The sequence below is a fragment of the Melozone crissalis genome, unplaced genomic scaffold (assembly GCF_028551555.1).
Source record: "Melozone crissalis strain CALT ecotype California unplaced genomic scaffold, PUWL_Pcris_2 ptg000090l_1, whole genome shotgun sequence".
Lineage (NCBI taxonomy): Eukaryota > Metazoa > Chordata > Aves > Passeriformes > Passerellidae > Melozone > Melozone crissalis.
Window position 1 is genome coordinate 2,682,267 of NW_026535867.1, and position 21,307 is coordinate 2,703,573.

Sequence of the window (21,307 nt, forward strand, 5' to 3'; positions counted from 1 at the left end):
GCAAAGCCTGTAGTCCCTGTAACCCTTAATGACAAACTCTAGTTTGCATGAAAGTCCAGTGGGAGCAAAGCTTTCATCACACCAAATACATAATTTGATGGCATCACTTACTGAAACTTGCACATTAATCAGGCCCAGTGTAATCTATGCTCTGAACACATTGAATGTTTATTTGAACCATGCAATTCCTTCAGCAGCAATATTTTTTGCTGACAAATCAGATGATGGTGAATTTCCCCTGAAGTGGCAGGACAAAGAACAAACCCTACCCTTGCTAGAATGCAGTTTAGAGCAGAATTTCAATTGTTTACAAAAACTCTCTGAGGAGATGCAGTGCCCTTAATGATTAAATACACAGCAGAATTTGCTTATCCTAAATGGACAGGCCAGACTTGCAGGTCCACAGCACTGACAGCCTTTCCAGACTTTCCCTAAACAATGCCAGGAAAGAGCTAAGGACAGCTCTTCATCAGCAAAGCCCTCCCACCACTTACACTTTTCCTGGCCTTGGCTCTGCTCCAGGCCTGCCTCATTAACCACCAGCCGGTGACTTCAGCCTGTTAAGGGTCATCTTTCTGTGAGCACGGGATAATTACACAAACCACTTCCCACTTCCTGGGACTGCTTACACAACTGCTACCCATGCTGTGCACAAGGCCACTGACTCCATGAAGCAACCAGCCAAGGGCTGGCAGAACCAGACAGGATCTGTACTGCAGTTTTCTGACACAAAGTGGTAACCAAGACAGAGAGCACAGCATGAAACTGTCACCCCAACAGCCTTGGGAGTCCACCCCTCAAAAACAACCCACTGACAGGCTGTGAGGTTGGTCTGGGTGCTGGTGTGAGAGCTCCAGCCAGGTTCACTGAAGTTCACAGAGCCCACAGCACAGTGAAACTCCTGACCCATCCTTTGCTCCCCTCCACCCAAGAATGAGCACCAACACCTGGGATCTGTAATTCAATGTAGCCTGCCATAACTGATTGTTGCAGGCTATTTCATGAACACGTTGATCAATATGAGCAACACTGAACACTGCACTGGATGAGGATTCACAAACTCAGGCTACAGACACACAGCTTTAATGAGATTTATAGGGCAACTTTAGGCTGCCACAGCCCCAGCAGTATCCTGCTTGTACAAGCTGCCTCTCCTGTGCTCAATCTTCACACCAAACAAACAGGAACCAACTCTCTCTGGTAGCCCCATTGCTCTCTCCACTTCCATGAACTCCACACCAGGACATCAATCCAAGTCCCACCCCTGTCACCATTAGTCAAAGTTTCAAGACCTCTCCTTATCTGCGCAGGTCACAGTGACCTCACTGGCAAACCAAGAGCAGGATTTACTACAACCTTCCTGCCATAACCTCTGCCACTGTTGGCACATGCACATTTATTGCCAAAGACTGACTGTACTGCACGTTTTGAAGGCCTCACACAACAAAGCTTCACAAAGACAAATCAGTAATCATTTTTACCATTTAACTTCACAGCCTTTTCCTTACAATTTAGGATGACTTGCCCACCTCTTCCCAAATCTTTCTTTTTGTTTACTGTGGGAAAAATGTTGCTGCCCAGTATGCCAAGAACTACTGAGATACAAACTTCACCTCTGTGGGAACATGCTCTGTACTTCTCTACCCCAGTAGCTTTGGTGTCCCAAGGCTCCTCATCTCTCTGCCTTTTCCCCAGCCTAACTTCCATCTCCAGAGGTAAATGGCTTATTCTAGTCTGCAGGAACAACCTTCCTGAGGGCCAGACTTCCTCCTTTGGTTTTCACCCACTCTGTGCCCATTACTGCCTTACATCAGCCCTTCCACCAGCTCTGCAAGCCCCAGTGCAGAGCCTTGCTCACAGCCCTGTGCTCCTGGGGATTTGGCTCCCAAATGACTCCTCTGCAACTCCTGCACTCTGCCAGGGACAAATCTAAGCTAAAGCACCAAATGCAAACCTTCACACTCAAAGCTGGAGTTCCAGATCCCACGGGCCACCTTCACAGTGCACATTTCCCTTGGCACACCCATCTCCTAAGTGTGGTTCCACTATTTCTACACATACACACAGGGGAGGGAGAACTGCCTTAGGAAGGTATCTGAGTGCATGTTGCACATCCAGGGACATGGCATGACAACACAAAGCCCTGCATGATGAGGTTGATAATTAATGCAAGTCTAAAGCAGGTGAATTTAGTGTGGTCCAGTCAGTGTGCTCAGTGCAGCTGCTCCAGCAAGCTATCCTGGCAATCAGTCATCTCCATCCTGTCCATTATTCTCCAATCATACACTGGACTGGTGGGGTGGATTTCACGTTCTATATGGATCCAGGATTGCAGGGGCACATCACATTTTATCAGTCCCTACCCCATGCCATTCACCTCCATCACACTCCTATGGATCAGAGGTCCCAGGCATTACTTTCTCCCCCCCACCCCACCCTCTTCCTTACTCACCAGAAAATCTCAAGTTTCTACAGTCATTTCAGCACCAAACTCAAAACCCAGGCTATTCCTAAATCACTTTCTCTCAAATGGAGCAAATTTATCTCACCTCAAAGAAACCGGAGAGACCTGAATCTATTCCTTTCACTCTACTTACTCCCTTGGATATTCCAATATTCCACCTCATTTTGGCTTTTCAATACCTAGGAACAATGAACAAGTATGACCTCAAAACTTAAGGCTCTCTGCAAGGCACTCCTGTGAAACTCAGAGGGACAACTGTGAGATGAGAAGTCAGGGGCTGAGGAACCAGGCCAATTCCACAAGGTTTAATGAAGTTGTTACAGCCTAACTCTGTTCCCCTAATGAACAAACCCAGGTGGTTTTTGTCTGTCCCACCTCTGACACTCGACAGTAGCCCTGCACTGTGGGGCACAGGCCATTTTAGGTTATTCCAGCTACAGCCCTGAGCCTGGCTGCCATTTGCCACCACACTGACATGTGCCACACTAGAGTCACCTGCTTCCAGAGCTGCACGTGAATGAGACTGCTGGGGCTACAGAGCTCAGAAACCAGGAGTGACGCTTCACAAATGAATAGACTGTGCAGTTCAACTTTTTTATTTTAATAAAATCAAGAATATGCACAGCACATGCAGTGCTAGCATCTAAACTAATACAATAAGCAATTCTAAACCTACAGTGACTTGAAGTTCAATTTTCACATTCAGCAAGTTTAAATCCATTCTTGCATATTGGTTTGAATCCTTGTATCTGAACTGAAAATATTGCTGGCTGATAAAACTTGCTAAAATGCACAAGTCACTGATTATGCCAATACAACAAAGATAACCACATGTTTGAGGATTGCAATGTGCCAGACATTCACTGAAAAAAAAAAAAAACACACAACTAAACAAAACTCACGCAACAAACATCTGAGAATCTGGACACTTCACATCAGTGTTTAGAAGTGTTTCATAAATATCTTAAGACAAGTGTATCAAAACCTTGGCATGTTTAATTTTAAGTTGCCAATTTTTGTTTTACTATCAGAAAGTTATGGCTATACTGCCAATGCCGGGTCTGCTTAATTTGACTTAAGAGTTTAATATGACTTAAACATTAAAAGCTCACACTACCCCGAAATATATAATTTCACGCATACGGTGACATTCAACATTCAAGTGCCAGTGTTTTTGTACTGTCTTTTGGTCAAGTTTCTTTAAACTTTCAAAGAATCACTTTTAGGCTTACAAAAATAAATATTTGTCAAAAATGTTCAATAAATATTACACAAAACTAGCAGCAAAAAGTATCTAGAAATCTGTCGTGTGCAAATAGTTTTCTTCCCAGCTATCATTCCCATGGTCCCAAATAAGTTTTAGAATCTATTTCCTTCTCCTTAAACAAGCTGCGTTCAATCTCCAAGAGACAAAATAAGATTGGAAGTTAAGGACACGCACACAAGACATATATAAAATTCTCTGAATGTGCAATAAAAGAAGTATTTTGTAAAAAGTTATGGGCAAAATGTACAAGGGCCTAAACCTAGACTTGAAATAGCACCATAACAAATGACCTCAATACTGTCAAGTGCACCTACTTAATAAAAGTTTTAGAACAAGGCACAATACACTTGAAAAAATCTATTGCACTTTAGGAGATTTTTGCCATTTTCCTATGCCACTGTAGATTAGTTGTTAAATGCTCTGGCCGCAAAGTTAGCACAGAAATTCCAAGTGGCAGAGGCATTTTTCTGGTGGACAATACTTATCTTTGGCCAGATTTAGCATAACAGACTATAAATACAATGGAAACCTATGCAACTAAAACTGACTAAAACTGCACTTTAATAGCAGAATTGAAACCTTGTGCAGTTTATGTACATTTCCAACCTCTGTGATCTCAGGTTTGTTTGTTACTCTTCTGGAGCCATTTTACAAAGTCTACAGTAAGCCAGTTTAACATCTCCACGCAGCTTGAACAGAGTAATGTGAATCTGCATTAAAATAAAGCCTGCTGCATAATTCTTCCTGTTCATACCCTCTTGACCAAAAAACATCAACACTAGCATGCGTTATTAGACCAAAAATTCAGTCAGGCCCTTACGGAGGACCAATCACTGCCATGGTCAGCCATTCTACCATTTCAATTTCATATGGCAGGCATTTTTAAAAAGTCTAAATAGATGAATTCTCCTAAAAACTATTTCAAGTTATCAGACCTTTAAACGTTCCCTGTAATGTTCTGCCCACATTTGGCTAGCTCACATTAATGATCTGCCTAAATATTGAAAAAGGAATTGCTGTATTTACTTGCATTAACTTCAAAAACAGTGCTTTTAATGTATGCATGTATCCATACATCATCTCATCATGACTGGAATGGCTTATTAAAGGCTATCAGGTTCTAAGTACCTATCCAGGATAGAGTGAGCAAATCAGAACTTTAACTTAGTACAGTTTTGCCACATTAGAAACTAATTGCATTGATATGCTTCAAGATGTTTTATTTTTCAAATCTGCAGATACCAAAGCCCTAATGCAGGCTACCGCATAAGTTTTTCTTTGTAATATTATGGATGAATCAGTGATTCCTGTTTAAGTTGTATCACACCTGTGTGCCAAGGTTTGATTTTAGCCCAAGTTCAGTAATTTTTATTTTGTCAAAACAATTGATATCTTGAGCATTACTGAGCCAACAGGACATCAAAATAAAAGTTGTCTAAAGTTAAAGGCACAGTACATTAACAAACAAATGATCCTCAGTCACAAAATTATAAATGCAGTTTCTGGGTGGGGATGGGTGGGAGGGGAGTTAATCCTGACTACAGCAATAAGAGTCTTCAAAACCACCTTCGAGATAGGGCTACTTGTTCCTTTATTTCCATCTTGTGACCTTGAGCTCCCTTAAAAAAAATTTCAGTGGAGAATCACAGCTGGTAATGTACTGCGAGTTCTTGAAGCTACACAAGGTATAGTCTGGCTAAGTTACATGTGGTTTCCATATTAGCTTGTTTGGTGAGGTATCTGCTGCAAGCAGATCAGTTGCCCCACCAGTCCACCCCCTGGGAGTTATAGTTTCCTCCATATCCATCACTGTTGTAGAAGCCTCCATAACCACCACCTATGAAAGGCAAGAGAAAGTGACGCTTAATTAACTCTAAAGATTTGCACCTTTACAACAAGAAAACAACTCAGGTATCTGCTGTCTTTTAAAGAACCCCACCCAGCAGTACTGCCAAATGCACAACATTAACACTGGAAAGGCAGGTAGCATCAAACCATCAATCAGGTAACCTGCACTAGATCCAAGCAGGATGCTGACACTGCACGGCAAGCACCACATGATCTCTTATCCAGCATCACACCCAGTTTTACCCCAGCAAGCCCTGTGTGTGCAGCTGCCCAGCCCCTGTCTCACCTCCGAAGCCCCTGCTGCCGCTCCCGCCGCTGCGGCTGCTGGTGGAGCGGCTGCTGCTGGAGCTGCTGCTGCCGAAGCCGCTGCTCGTCCGGTAGTCCCTGGCTCCGAAGCCTCCGCTGAACCGACTGCTGCAGAGGGCAGGAGAAACACTGGGGTCAAACAGGGGACATTAAACAGGGGGCACTCTGAGCACTGCACACACTGAGAGTGATGTGCTCTGACTCTGGGGACCAACCACAGCAGGACAACAGCCACTGCTGAGGTGAGCACACTTTACAAGCATCCCAAGGCTACCTGGAAAGATCTGATTCAGTGAAATCTCTGCCTCCAACCTTATCTCAGTGTTTAAGCAATGCATTTATGACTGTATCTCATGATATACACAGTAAGTATTTTATAAGCATACTGCAAAATGGAAAACAAAAAACTCGCACCAAACCAAGTGTGGTTGGATCATGTTCACTATATTAAGTGTACTCTGATCCTACCCCTGTAAGCCAGTAAACAATGGTTTGTATTAGTGTTTCAGGTTTCCACAGAAAAACTATTTTAAAAGTGGCCTCACACCTTTATTCTCTTTTCTCTCCTGGTTTTGTCAGGAAGCACTGCATTACCTTCTCCTAAACATCAGAGCAACTGCTTAAGGTACATCTCTGGCACAGGGAGGTATGCATTTGTGTGTTTTATAGCTGCTTTTACACTTCTAAAATGGTTTCTGATAACATCATTTTATCTCAGCTGCATCTAAGCTACTTGCTTATTAGAGGTTTTATGTGTTAACTGCCTTATGAATAGATAGAACAAAACCAGACAGACACTATCACCTTGGCACACATGAAGCTCAGCTTCTACTGCACTTACCATCCTCTAAGTGTATTTTTAGACTGAGAACAAATAACAGAACTATCTCTTAACAGACAGAATATCCATCTCTAGCCAAAGCTGTGCCTCTTACCTCTTAGATCGCCCACGGCTGCCTCCTCCTTTGTGATGCTGCTCATAGGCCATGTTCTCCAGCCAAGATGGTACTTCTTGCTTAGCCTCCACAAGGAGATCAAGCAAGTCCTTTGTAATGTTTATGTTCCTCTCATTGAAGAAAGAAGTGGCAAGACCTGAAGGAGATACTCAGTTTTGGCTACACACAATCCAAGTACACCACAGCACTTAAAACCCATTCCACGTTCCAGTTCCTTACAGCCAAGTCTGAAAACACTACAATCACTTAAAGAGAAAGCTGTTGGAGACCATTACTCCATCACAGCTAGTCATAAAATAATGTTTACTGACAGACACAGCAGACACCAGGCTTACATGTAGTAAGAGTCTTTTGATGGCACTAAGAACATTACCCAAAGGAACTGGTAAACTTTCCACAGTGGCTACACAGCAGTGACCAGATTTTGGTCACAGAAAGCAGCTCACAGGCTTCATTCAAGTACTGATTTGAAATGTATTACTCAGCCTATACAGCTGCACTTGTCAGCTTAGGTATGAAGTGCTGTCTGTGATACCCCAGGTGATACTCACCAAGGTTTCCTACACGGCCTGTACGGCCAATGCGATGGACGTACTCCTCAATGTCACTCGGCAAGTCGAAGTTTATGACATGCTTTACATTTGAGATATCCAATCCTCTTGCTGCTACCTAGGGGTTAAATCAAATCTCAGTAAGACTCACTCCACAGGCCAAGAAACAGGCTCACATGCTCGAGTTTTACAGATTTCACTTACTGCTGTGGCAACAAGAATGGGGCTCTTGCCAGAGCGGAACTGGTGCAGTGCTTCCTCTCTGTCCCTCTGGGAGCGATCTCCGTGGATACTTGTGCAGGCATAGCCTTCGTGGTACAGGAAGTCCTCGAGAGCATCTGCCCCCTTTTTAGTTTCCACAAACACCAGAGTCAAGGAATCTTTACCTAAAAAAGGTTAAAGTCCAGGTTAACACAAGAAAAGCTGCACAGACAAATACAGGCTCCATAACCTGGTAATAAGCAGCTTCAATTCTCTGCCTGTTTATTCTAAAGTAGCATCACTGGGGACCTCCCTCCTTTTTTTATTAACAGACATCCTTACATCAGCTTGATACTGGCATTTAACCAGTGCAATACACTCACTGCATGTCAACAAAATACCCTTTCATTCCCCTAATCAATAGAAATTCTTACTGCTTGCGTCATTAGATTTGCCTATTCTATATTTTGCCTTATTTGCTTATCTGCAGCTGTTCTTTACCTGTGGCATTTAGCAGGTCAAGCAGGAACGATCGTTTGTCTGGCTCTTCCACCCATACTACTTTCTGTGTGATGTTCTCAGATGTAGAACCTACTCTGCCAACAGCCAGAAAGATGTATTCATCAAGGAAGTCACGAGCAAGCATCTAGAAAGCAGGAGAGAAAAAAAATCTAAATCAAACCATTCTTTTTCCCCCCTTCCAAAGGCAAAAATTTCTTTGGCCTTATGAGCTTTTCAAGTATTTAAAGTCTCGTTAAATACCTGGATTTCCTTGGGGAAAGTAGCACTGAACATCATGGTGTGACGAACCCCCTTTGGTGGCATAGTATCTTGTTCAACAATTCGACGAATTTGAGGCTCAAACCCCATGTCAAGCATTCTGTCAGCTTCATCAAGGACTAGGTACCTAAACAGCAGTAAAAAAAAAAAATCTTCAGAACATTTTCCTGTAAGCTGTGCTCTGGTGTCTGCACTGGGTTACAAATTCTCAACCAGATGTTTACATAGTCCAAAAGCTACAATCTGAGGTTCTTAACTGTATCTTGCTTTAAGTCATTTGTACATGGACAAGCAACACTTACTTGCAGAAATCCAGTCCAATCTTTCCTCTCTCCATCATATCAACCAGTCGTCCTGGAGTTGCTACAAGCAAGTGACACCCACGTTCTAAGTCACGGATCTGCTGGCCAATGTCTGCACCACCATACACAACGCAGGGACGAACTCTGGAGCGGTATGCAAACTGTAAAGCAAAGAAGTTAGCACCAAAAAAAATTCTAATTGAGCTATGTTTTAATAATAAACTGTTAGATCTACCTTTCTGGCTTCCTCATAGATCTGCACAGCCAATTCTCTAGTGGGAGCCAAGACCAGTGAGATTGGATATTGCTTACGGCGCCCATACCTCCCATTCTCCTGAAGAAAAAAAAAAAAACAACCTTGGCATGAGCATCCAAAACACAAAGGGAAAGAAAAAAGCTACTACAGGCAATATTTAAGAAAGGTCACCAAGTTTAAGAAAGACAAAGCATGGCTGAGAGCCAATCTGAGCACTGCCCCTGAAGGCTCTATCACAGTGCCCAAGGTTCAGCTGTGGGTAACTATGGCAAGAGCTGCACAACCCTGGTCTCTACAACAAGCACTGCAATCTCAAACTTCAGCAGCAGAGAAGTAACAGCCACAGAAGCAGTTACTTCCTATTCTGAAATTACTATGACATAGATGTGTGACCAAGTAGCTTCTGGTAGCAAGGGAAGTGTCTTTTAAACTTATGCAACAACAAAACCAATTATTTTAAAAAAGTTGGACAGTTATGCATCCAACTCCTCAGGTAGGAAAAAAAGTAATCCACAGCTTTTTTTCAAGAGAAAAAAAGGATTTTTTCAAGAGAAACACCGGAAGTCTTCAACAAGTTGAGATGCTTGGCTATCATACCAAAATGATGACAACATTTAAAGAGCAGCTATTGTGTTCAGTAGCACACATCAGCTCATGTGGGGAGGGAAAAAACCCCAAACCTATGACATTGGTCATTGCTTTTCCAGGAGTGGGTATTTGAATACTTGCCTTCATTGCTCTCAAGGCATCACCAGGACCATCTGCATATATCTGGCTCAGTATTGGTAGAAGAAATGCAGCTGTTTTCCCAGACCCTAGTAAGACACAAGCCAGTATTAAGAGTTACTGTCAACTACAGCACTAACCCTGTATCAGTAGCACATTCCCAGTAACACCTGCATTGGATTATGGCTGCTACTTGTGGCACTGGAGCACCCTCAGCAGCCCAAGACCCTGAAGCAAATGTGGTTTAAGACATGAACGTGTCTCAGGACCAACACAGTAAATCTAGTCAAGTCACATCTAAAGCAGATGCAAGACTAAAACTAAAATTAGTTTCCAACACACAACTATTTCTACACTGCACAGGAGGTTCTAGCTGTTACCTGCAGTAATACAAGATCCCACTTCTACTGTGACTAAGCAGCAAAGAGTCACTGACTTACCTGTCTGAGCACAGGCCATTAAATCTCTCTTTTCTTTAATAATAGGTATTGCATGTTTCTGGACTGGAGTAGGACGGGTGTAGCGTGTGAGTTCAATGTTTCCCATGATGATTTCTCCCATATCAACATCACTGAACTGTAAGATATTTAAAAGGTTAAGATCAGAATCCTTCTCTTCAGCTACCATATAACTCAACATTCAGTTTAACAAGTCATTTACAAAGTACCTCTTGTTTCAGCCCTTCATACAGAAATTGCCTATAAAGTTACAGTCACATAGATACTTAGTCCAGTTTTCTAAGCAATTCTTAAAAAGCCAAACAAGCCTGAACTGCAGACTGCACTAGCACACACACTGTGCTTAGCCTAACACTGCCCATGCCTTAGCAGCTGCTCCCCAGTAAGGACCTCTTCACAGGTTCACTGTTTGAGGACAAGTTAGCTATGAGTGCTAACTGAAAAAGCTTACACAATTTCTTCACTTAGTTCATACGCAACCCTCTTCTGCAAAACAGCTTAGCTGTAGGAAGGGAAGACAATATTTCCTTTCCTCAAACTCCAGACATCAACACATCAAAGCTACCCATGCAAAACAGTCACTACTAAATATATCAGCCAAACAGACTGTTAAAAAAATACTTACACTTTCAATATGTGGAGGACAGTTGCTGCCTGTTGCTTCAACAGGAATATCATCATATTTCTCAAAGTTAATGCCAGTATTGCTTCCTGAAAAGAGTTCCCTAAAAACAGAAGAGGAAAGTATTTTTACTTGCTGGAATTATCAAAATGACCCTCCCCCATCAGTCAGTATTCCATGACTTACTGTTCTAGGCGTTCACTCGGGGGGAGAGGCTTAGACCAGTCATCCTCATCGGATTTGTCGCACCAGCGGCTGTTCCCGCCGCCGCGGTCAAATCTGCCGAAGCCACTCCGGTCATAGTCCCCGCCTCTGCCTCGCTCCTCGTATCTAAACACAGCACAAGAATCAGACCACCCTTCCCAGCAACAGGGGGCACTGACATGCACAAACAAAGCCACAACAATGCAGCACTGTGTATTACAACTCTGTGTATTACACACACAACTGTGGAACAATTCAGAATCAGTAGGTTACCTACACTTGCTTCTTGACCTAAGCACAGAAATTAGTCCTGGCCATCAGACCAGGTCACATTTTTCTGTGTCAGACAGGAGAGTTTGTCATGATTTCAGAGCTCAGTTTAGCTTAACACAGTGAACTTTCTATCACCAGTTTTATGTGATTAAGCACAACAAATGTAAACAGCCATCTGCCAGTGGAGCTGCAATCCAAGTTGCTCAGTCTTTGCCATTTCTTTGCGGGGAGCTCTGTTTAAACCTCCTAAGCAGCACTATTTTGTATTCCCCCCACCCTTTCCTCTGCCTCATTCTACACAGCTTTCCCATGTCCAGACAAAACCCTCCAGGGCTGCAATTTCTTCCTTTATTCCCCCACCGCACATGTGACCAAATACCTCCATTATGTCATATAATTATTGCATAAAGAGGGAGCTCACCTGTATTACTGACTTGGAAAGAAGGTGGAAGAAGTCCTTACCTCAACTGTTTAGTTTTTGGCCTGGTAAATCATGTTTGAGAAAAGTCTGGATACAGGACTAGGTCAGCTTTACTAAGTAGTCGGTAAAGGTCACTCTCACCACACTTGTGCATACAACGCATGATGTGTGTAAGACTGCTCAAGTAAGGCAGAGAACCTGCAAGAGTCTCACCCAGTTTTATTAACTACACTTTTTAAACAAGAAAAAAAATATTGAAATAAAAAAAATCCATAGTGATGTATTGTGTGTGCTCCCAACAGCTCTTCACGGTTCTCCTGGAAGCAGCCACCCACCTAGCACTTCTTTGGTGAATGCTAAAGTCAGCCAGGCACTACAGCTGCAGTGAGTGGCTGGTGGCAGACTATAGGGCACATTATTCAACATGCAAATTGCCCATCCTTGAAGTCACGTCGCTTTCAAGACAAGGTTCTCTCCCTCTCTCCTCCCCTCCCAGGCTCCTCCTACCTCATGCTGCTCACACCTGGAACCCTCATTTTAACATCAAGATGACAAGTGCAGTGCTAGAGCTGAGGCAGACTCTGTGTGCACACCCAGACCAAGAGGTACTCGCCTCCCTCCTCTGGAGCCGGTGCCGCGGTCGAAGAAGCTGGACTTGGAGTCGCGGTCGGAGCGCGCGCCGAAGCTGCTGTAGGCATCCTTGTCTCGCCTGGAGCTCCAGCCGCCGCTGTCGAAACCTGGCACACACAGACAGGTCAGCCAAACACTGCACAGCACAGGCTTTCACAAGAAAAAACACTTCTGTCCAGGAAGCCTTCACTGAGAGATCTACAGGACTGAATCCCTTCATGAACAGAAGATGTATGAATGCAAAACTAGTTCAGCAAGGGACTGAGCATTTCTCATCACCCATCCAAACTGAAATTTCTCCCTGCGTGTACAAGCAAGTTGGGGTTTTTTAAAAAACCTGCACTTGCCTTACAAGCATTTCAGTTGCCTACTCTGGAAAGATGGGTAGTAGAACAAACTTTAAGATGCTGAGTCTTGCCAAGCCTCATCTACGTCATCTCTCCAACACAAATCCTTGACTACACATTTGTGGAGGTCAACAAGGCCTCTCAGATTAATAAATTATATCAGAAATCCAAACAGAGATTAGAATGTTTTATCATAGTGCAAGTACACAAAGCAATGTGATCTGCACAGACTATAACAGCACCATACTCAGAGAAGGTATTTGGAGCTCTTCACAACAAATTAACCACACTGTATTTTTCCACAGCACTTTTACCTTTGCCTACAGTAGGTGCCTACTTATGTATGTTAACTCAAAAGAATACAAAGCACCTCAGCTTGCAAATACCAGAGTAAAAAACACTCACTTTTATTTTGCTACCAGGGCCTGTGAGGTAGCAGAAATGTGAAGCTTTAAACACTGCTCTGGTACTGGACTAAGAAATTATAAATTCCCTTTCAGAGGTCCAACCTCCCCAAATCTGTGTAACATATTTAATCTCAGCTATGGGATTCCAGCAGAGAATAAGTTAAATAACAGAACAGATAAACAAATAATGTCACTCTTGTGAGCATGCTTTGCCAGCTCCACAGCACAAAACCAGTCCAGACCTATTCATGAGACAATAACAGCAACCACAGAACAAATTCGTTCCAAAGAAAGGGGCTGTTCTAGGCCCAGTCTCTCTGAAAAGGTTTTGCTACCAGAATTACACTACTTTTTTTAATGCTCTCTAAAGAGTGCCATTCACCTTGCCTCTGTTTTTTAATTAAGAATTCTAGTACCCAGAATCCAGAAATGTACTGGTCACAAGGGAACTTTAAAAACTACTGTGATAACTGTAACTCTTTTGTCTGGATAAATGAAACAGACAGCAAAAACAATCCACCCATGAAGTTTCAGCACACACGATCATGGAATGCACTTCAAGACCTCCGAAGTGCTTCAAGAAGCAGTGTTAGTCCTCAAAGACATTCATTTCAATAAGGTTATTTTGGCTTGTTTAAAAGATAGCTAAATACAAATTTTATTATAAGTAACTTTCAGGCCACTACAACTATTTGGATGTCATCCTGCCAAGGGATCTAACAGAACTGCCATGGGTACTGACAGAGCCATCTTCAGGGATACAGATGTATTTTCTAAACAGTGAAAAAACTCAACTGACACTATTTCACATTTTCTACCAAGGAGTCAAATTTTTTTCTCTAAATAGCCTACAAAGCAACCTCATTCACCTAGCTCGTTAGAGCAGATAAATAACTCATTTCTGAAGCTGGTACTTTGCCATAATTTTAAGGTAGCACAGTAACTTCTACACCAAAGACAGGTGTGCACATCCTGCTTCACCAATTTCAGGCTCTTCAGTCTGGCATTTCTACTCTGATTTTATTTGTGGATAAGCACAGAACACAGGACCAGGCCATGCAAGTCAATTCTAAGTAAATGACAGGCATAATAATCAGGATTACAGACATCAAATGGTAAATTAAAACTGGAAGTAAACGCCCTGAGAAAACCCGTAATAGATCAGAAATCAACTTCACTGAAGTGAAGAGAATGACCACAATGCTGTGCAAAGACTACCAGGAAATTCCTCAAAATGTCAATGCTTTTGGTTTTTTTAAGTAAAAACCTGTAGAGATGCCATCCAGCACATCTTCCTCACAGCAGGGATAAGAACTCACTAAGCTAATCAACTTCCAGAGCAGCTCTGTACTCCTTGCACCTCTGAACAGCATTACAGATGTCAATGCATCTCCCTCAACCAGCATTTCCATTCACATTTATTTTGTAACACTAATCACTGCCAGCTCACTTGAAAACCTGCCACATAAAATAGCAATAATCTTTTTTTTTTTAAGATGGGAGAAACAGAATGATAGATTCCTTTACGGAGGATAAGACCTTTAAGGCGAATTCTTAACATTTACTTTTTGATCTACTATAGATGAGATTACAGTTTAAATATCCAGAAGCTGCTTCCAGGAAGTTTAAGAAGAAACTTACATGACAACAAGCTTTAGTATTACCAAGTGAGCTCATGGAAGCAAGACACTTCAGGCCAGGCAGCCCTGCATACTGAGCTGCCACAGCTGAGAAACAGAATTGCCATTAAGTAACCTAAGAACATTATTTTTATGCAGGCTGTTATTTCCTGCAGTTCTGTACTGCCCTACTCCCAACTTACAAAGCTAATAGATTAGTATTAGTGGGACAGATCTGCAGCTAAATAGAAGATTTTCTTAAACACTACCATACAAGGTTGCTGCCCTCACGTCCAAGCTTTGTCATTAAAAATTTCACGGATCATCCAAATTTCAAAATTCCAAGTTCCAACACAGCTGAAGATATCATTGAGTTATGTAAACAGAAGCAAACACCACTTTGATGGAAGTACAACTGCAGAACAGACTTCAAATCATCCTACAAGATAGCTCAGCTTTACAAGCCCAGACTCATGATGCTTCCAACAGGGCGCTGAACTGCAACTTTTCTATTCAGCAATTATAAACCCTGTCACAGGGAACCAGGAAGATGCCAGTGGTACAGCACTCAGCCAGGTTTAAAAGCAATTTTTGAACATTAGGTTTACCAAGGGAAGTTGGCAGGCAAAGTTCTATTAACTGGACAAGGCACAGGTCAGATTATGGTCTCCTGACCTATTTACCTTTTTGCAAGGTGAAGTCTCTAGAAAAGCTTTATGTAATCACACCCACACTGCCATGTCTGAACTCTGGTCTTGCACAAGAAAGTACAATGCCAGTCCTACCCAAAACAGGTCATGGTAGAACTCAAGGTTACTGCATCTTTTACCCACAAAACTTAGGTACTAAACATCGTACAAGTAATCTATGAACAGCAAATGTTCACAAGCACCTTAAAGCTGCTCCCTGCATTTAAGAAACCTGCACAATCCTCAGATTTGGCAAGTCAGTTTCTTACAGGACTATCCATATTTGAGGTCAGTGTGACTGGGAACAAGAGCACTGAACTGGCTGCCAACCAGTCCTTCTCCTTTTCCCAGAACATTCAGCTCTGCTAACACACTGTTCATCACTTGGTGCTTCAGGCTATACCTCTTTCACATAACAAAAAAAACCCAAACCAAACCAAAGAAAAAACCCAAACAAACAACCCCAGAAAAAAAAACCCCAGAAAACAAAACAAAACAAAGAGGGGGAAAAAAAAAAAACCAAAACCCAAAAAACCCATTAGTAGCTTGGACACATACAAAGGCAAGACAAAACCAGACTGGTCTATCTTCAAATAGGCTAGAATGGAGCATTTTTCATCTAGTCAGAGTTCAAGTGATACAGCTCCAAAAGCTCTGTGAGACACATTATCATATAATGACAGCCCTCCCACCCACTCATAATGGAAGCCCTCCTCCTGCAGGTTTGAAAAGAATCTGTGAAAGTTTATTGCTTTAGAAACAGATGAGATCCAAGTCCTCCCATGCCACAAAACCTCGATTCTTTACGTTGCAGCACTGCAGGAAGTGTTTTAGCTGCTGCATTCTGGTGCATTTCAATGGGTGTTAGAGGAAATGCCTCTCTCATACCCACCCAAGCCACCAGACGTGACTACACGTGCTGCAGCACCTGCCCCCTTGGGCTCCTACACAGAAAGGTCATGATTTACTTCACTGAAGTGTTCCAAGAAACGTTTCTTCTGTGTTATGTTCTGTTCAGAGAATCAAACTGAAGATGGAAGGGCCGTTTCTCAGTATAAACACCGATGTAAACATGTGACCAAAACAGGTCATGTACTTCTTGTTTGCCTCACCAACAGCCTGCATTTCCTTCTGCAAGCACTCCCAGGGGCTTCCATAAAAACTGCAGGAAGCTGAACAAGGACAACATCTCTTTGTGCAAAGATATGCATTTACAAAGTCAAACTGTGCTGTTTGTTCATATCAAACAACTGATTGTAAATTCCACAACACAGTCACTAGCAGAAAAACCAGTACCCACAAAATCCATTCAGACCAACACTCGAGATTATACAGGAAGATGGGAGACTCCATCTTGCATCAATCACAGCTAATTGTTACACAGACCCAGAAGGTATTTAGTCAGATACTGAACTTGAGCTTAGGATTTAAGTTGGTGAAGGACCTACAAGAGCTCACTAAAAGCAGAAGATAAAGTTGCCAGGACAGTCAGATAGTTTTGCACAGGACAGCCAAGCAGTGTAACTCCCTCAGCAGCACTGTCAGAACCTCTGCAGCCTGCTCCTGAGGATGCAAGGGCCAGGTCAGTGTTTGTGATACATACCCTGTTTTGACGCCTCCCTGTTCCGCAAGTGAGGAGGAATGTATCGGCCTTCTGGAGGACAAAAGAGAGGCAGTGTTACAGGCCCGTGGGGTCAGCACATCCTCAAATGCTCATCTTGTCAACAACAGCTTCTGCTCAGTAAAAACATCTGCCTTTAAGGCCTCTTGCAGCATTTTTAACAGGAATCCTTTAACACAGCACTTGGTAGCATGCTCTCAGTTGAAGTTTAAGGTTCCTGCATACCCATTCAGGCAGCTGGTTTGAGGCACAGATGTCTTGTGCTCCTCTGACCAAATCCCACACCCATTTATGGCTGTTACAGTGTCTAGGACAAAACCTGCCTTCCTAGAACCCCTAAAGGCTTAAGCTGGTGCCAGATACTTGAGCAGCTCAAGATATTTACTGTGACATTCAAGTACTGGCACTCACACTACTACTACCAGTATTTTTCCTTCCCTTTAAATTCACCCATCCCCTCCATTCAGCTCAGATCAAACCAGAAGCCACAACGAACTGCCTCTGAATAGCATTCCTCATTTACAGTCCAGAAACATCTGTCTGCTAAAGCAACACAAATGAGAAAATACCAGTCACAAGCTGAATGTGAATTCCTGGAAGATTCTCCCCACCCAACATACTTAAGCCTTGTATATCAGTATCACTTTCTATCCAGTGAATTGAGATCAGCAGAGCTGACATTCCTGCTCTACACCTGGTATTTTAGGAAGACAAATCACCACATTACTACAGTCAGTGGCCTCAGATGAGAGGCAACTGAAAATCTGGGACAGGACTGGAACACTGAGTTCTCTCAAGCTAATTAAGTGCCTCAGAAATGTGCACACACACTGTACCACTACAAAATTAAGTGGTTCTATCTAAAACAGTGTTTTCAAAGCAAGCTTAACTAGCAACCTCCTATTTCCTCATCAGCCTCTGTAAACTTTGGCTTTAGGAACTGCTTTTCACAGCTGCAAGGCCCCACTTTTTAAGTGTGTTTGTAAGCTTGAGAATTTGCATGTACTTACTGCTTGTAGAACTTCCTTCACTCTGAGAGTCTGAGGAATTCAAGTCTAGACCAGAAAACTAGAAGAAATAAGACAAGTATCAACATGTTGTACCATGAATTTATGCTAAGATACAAAAGAACCCTTTCATTTATCAGAACAAGCTACTGCAAAAATTTTTTTATATCGTGCCAAATTAGGTCTCTTATTATTACTCAGGCTGTACCATCTTGAATGTTTTTGTTCCCACCAATAAACAGACACCCACACGGGCAGCAAGGCCAGCAGAGTCTCTCACACCCACCAAATCACTACCAGAGACTTCTGCTTCACACTACCTGCAGGCTAAAGAGCCATTTTAAGTAGACTGAATTTCAGAATATTTCAGTCAAATGCATTTGGATTTGGGTCAGTGACAATTTTTGCTAGAGAAACTTCAGCAGAAGTAATGTCAATTTAATTGGGCACTTTACTTGTAGAAACTCAAGGTATTTGTAGCTGCATTAACGCTACTAAGACATTAGAGTGTTCACGCTTGAGGCAACTGCTGCTCCCAAAATATTAGGTGATATCTGCCGACATCTTCGGCAAACACAATTTTTTGGGTTGTTTTTCCAAAAAAAAAAATAGCCTTTATAGCCTTCAGTCTCACAGTAAAGTTTTCCAAAAGATGTTCAGTTCACGCAGTGCTGGTGTGCAGCTCAGAGGTGTTAAGTCAAACACAATATGGACTCATTTCAGCAGAAAGCAGCGGGAAACCGATAAAGTTTAAGAACCGAATTATTACAGTTGTTTCCTGCATGGCAGGGATTATAAACGTGTATCTGAAAAATAAGGCATGTTGAAATACAAATAAATTTTGTATTGCAGGGAAGTATTTTCCAACATGAGCTGAATTAGTCGAAAGCAAATACTCCATTGCACTGTGCTTTCCGGCGCACAGCTGCATGAGCATTTAGCTCTTTAAGAATTCTGCCACGGCTGCCATCGTAACATCCTCTTTAAAGCTACCATTTAAAATGCCATCTTTCTAGTCGATCGAATCATCAACGCAGCGCTCAAGAATGCTTCTTATTTTTAACAGCACTTTACAGGCTCTCCACTAGGTCAAGACCGCTCTCCACGATCAGCAAGAAGCGGTGCATGAATTCCCTCGCAGCGGATGCCCGCGGTGGGGGCAACGCTTCCCCGGCGCTGCCCGGGCCCGGTGGCGCAGCCCCGGCGCCATCTCAGTGCGGCACTGCGGGCTGGATTCCCGGCGCAGCGGGAGCGGCTGATCCGGCTGCCGGCGCCCGTCACGTGTGGCGCGGGGGGAGAGCGGGGGAGAAGGGAGAGGAAAGGGGAGGGCGGCATCGTCTCCGTGACCTACTTCGCGGGAGAGGCCGAGGGCGAGCGCTGCCCCTCGGGCAGATGGGGCTCTTCCTGCCCCTGCCGCCGTGCCCGAGGGTTAGATAACCAGAGATAAGCATCGATCCCGCCCAGCGCGGGGAGGGAGCGGGGGGATGCAGGAATGGAAACAAAATAATAAAAAAAATGGTGCGGAACAACACGACTCCAGGCCCAACTGCGTCACCGGGGCCTGGCAGCACCGGAGCTCGAACAAAGGCGGCCGCCAGCGCCGCCTCCCCGGGGAAGGGGCGTCACACAAAGCGCGGCGTCGTGTGTGTGTCCCCCCTTCCCCCGCCCCGCACAATGGCGGCCATTGACCGCCCCTTCCTCCTCCTCCTCCCCCCGCGCTGCAGTTCCCGCTGCGGCCGCCAGAGGCCGCTGCCGCTCCCGGCGCTCCCACACAAAGCGGGTCCGAGCGCGGCGCGGGGGCCACGGGGCCCAAGCGGGACCGGGGCCGGGCCGGGCGACACCGGCGGCTCCGCACCCCCGCAACACCGCCCCGACCACGGGGACAACGCACCCCAGTGGGGGGGACCCGGCGCGGCGCGGGGCCGCCGCACAGCGTTAACTGCGCAACGACCGAGTGCGCCACAACAGGCCGCGCAGGGGGGGAGGTGGGGGTTACCGCGGGGGGAATTGCGACACCGCCGCCGGGGAGCGAGGAGCGGAGCCCCGCGCGAGGATTCCCGACCGTCCCCGCCGCCCTCTCTGCCCCAAGAGCTCCGACGCGCGCCTCCTCCGGGTAACGGAGCGGCCTTTCCGCTTCTCCTCCCTCACCTGCTGGTCTAGACCGAGGGCATTTTCCACCGCCACATGACTCATAACGAGAGATCGGTCTCGGGCTCGTCCCGCTCCGCCTCGAGAAATGGGGATCCGCTGGGCCGGGAGGTCGCTGCCGTGGGTGTCACTGGTTCCGCCACGAATCGCTGCCCTGACTGAGCCCCCCCCGCCGCGGGCCCGGCCTTTATATAAGCCCCGCCCCCCGCGCGCCCGGCCGCGCGCGCTGACCTCAGCGCGCACGGCGACCGCCCCCCCCCCCCGCCGCCCTCCCTTCCCGGCGCTATCGCGAGAACTCCGCGCAGCCCAGCGCCTGGCGAGGGACGCGCTCCCGGAGCTGTCGCGAGACTTCGGTGCGCCGGGCCCGCGCCGAGTTCCCGGCGGTACCGCGAGGTTTCCCCTCCCCCCGCTCCCGCCCGGCTCTGCTCGGGAGGAGAGCGGCGGCAAATTCTCGCGACATCACGACACACCTTCCCCCCACCCCCCCACAGCCTGCGCCGCGCTGTCCTTTTGTTCGCCGCTCTCGCGAGAGCGCGCCGCGCGCGCGCAGCCCAGGCGCCTCTAGAAGGAGGCGGGCCCTGGGTCACGTGGGCGGGCGCCGCCGCCATCTTGTCGCTCCCCCCTCGGCGGGCAGTGGCGCAACGTGTAATGGCGGCGCGGCGGGAGGAGGGGCGGCCGGGCCCGGAACACACCGGCCTCCATCCTCTCCCGCCTGCCCCCAGAGCAGGCCTGGACACGCCAACCGGCGGCTCTGCAGGGCTCAGATCATCCCCTGTGCTCGCTGCCCTGTGAGCAGCTCACCCCAGCACACTGTTGGTGTGTTCCAGTCCTCTCTGCACATCTTCATCAGCTCTTTCTCCAAGCCCCTCAGCCATCAAACACACTGACGTGCCAAAGGACTGCCCTTGTTTTCCCTGTAATGTCAGTTTTGCCGGCTATCTCTGCATCCACAAATAGCCCCACTTGGATTCATCAGGAGTTTTAGACTAAGCATCAAATAGTTAACATTGAACTGTTACTAGGAAAAAAATATACAAATAACCCCATTCCCTTCTCTCCCAGCCTGCTGACACAGAATAGTAAAGCTGCCTCCTTGAATTTGGGTCAGTAAAAGCAGTGATGAACGTGCTTAGGGATCAGGACACGGCCGGGGCTGTGAGGGCACCGGGAAAAGCACTCGGGGTTGGGCTGCCCTTGATCCTCA

General features: G+C 45.3%; 1 protein-coding gene across 1 annotated transcript; it reads right to left on the reverse strand.

Moving 5' to 3' along the window:
• Positions 1-3,044: 3,044 nt before the first annotated feature.
• Positions 3,045-20,265, reverse strand: DDX3X (DEAD-box helicase 3 X-linked). The gene is made up of 17 exons (XM_054291264.1): positions 20,104-20,265; positions 17,959-18,016; positions 16,931-16,981; positions 12,249-12,372; positions 10,924-11,067; positions 10,741-10,840; positions 10,098-10,233; positions 9,661-9,746; positions 8,911-9,009; positions 8,676-8,836; positions 8,356-8,500; positions 8,095-8,239; positions 7,597-7,778; positions 7,393-7,510; positions 6,821-6,977; positions 5,866-5,993; positions 3,045-5,568 (listed from the first exon to the last, which is right to left on the reverse strand). The coding sequence occupies exons 1-17, from the start codon at positions 20,146-20,148 to the stop codon at positions 5,486-5,488; spliced, it is 1,962 nt and encodes a 653-aa protein (XP_054147239.1). The 5' UTR covers positions 20,149-20,265; the 3' UTR covers positions 3,045-5,485.
• Between the last annotated feature and the right edge of the window lie 1,042 nt (positions 20,266-21,307).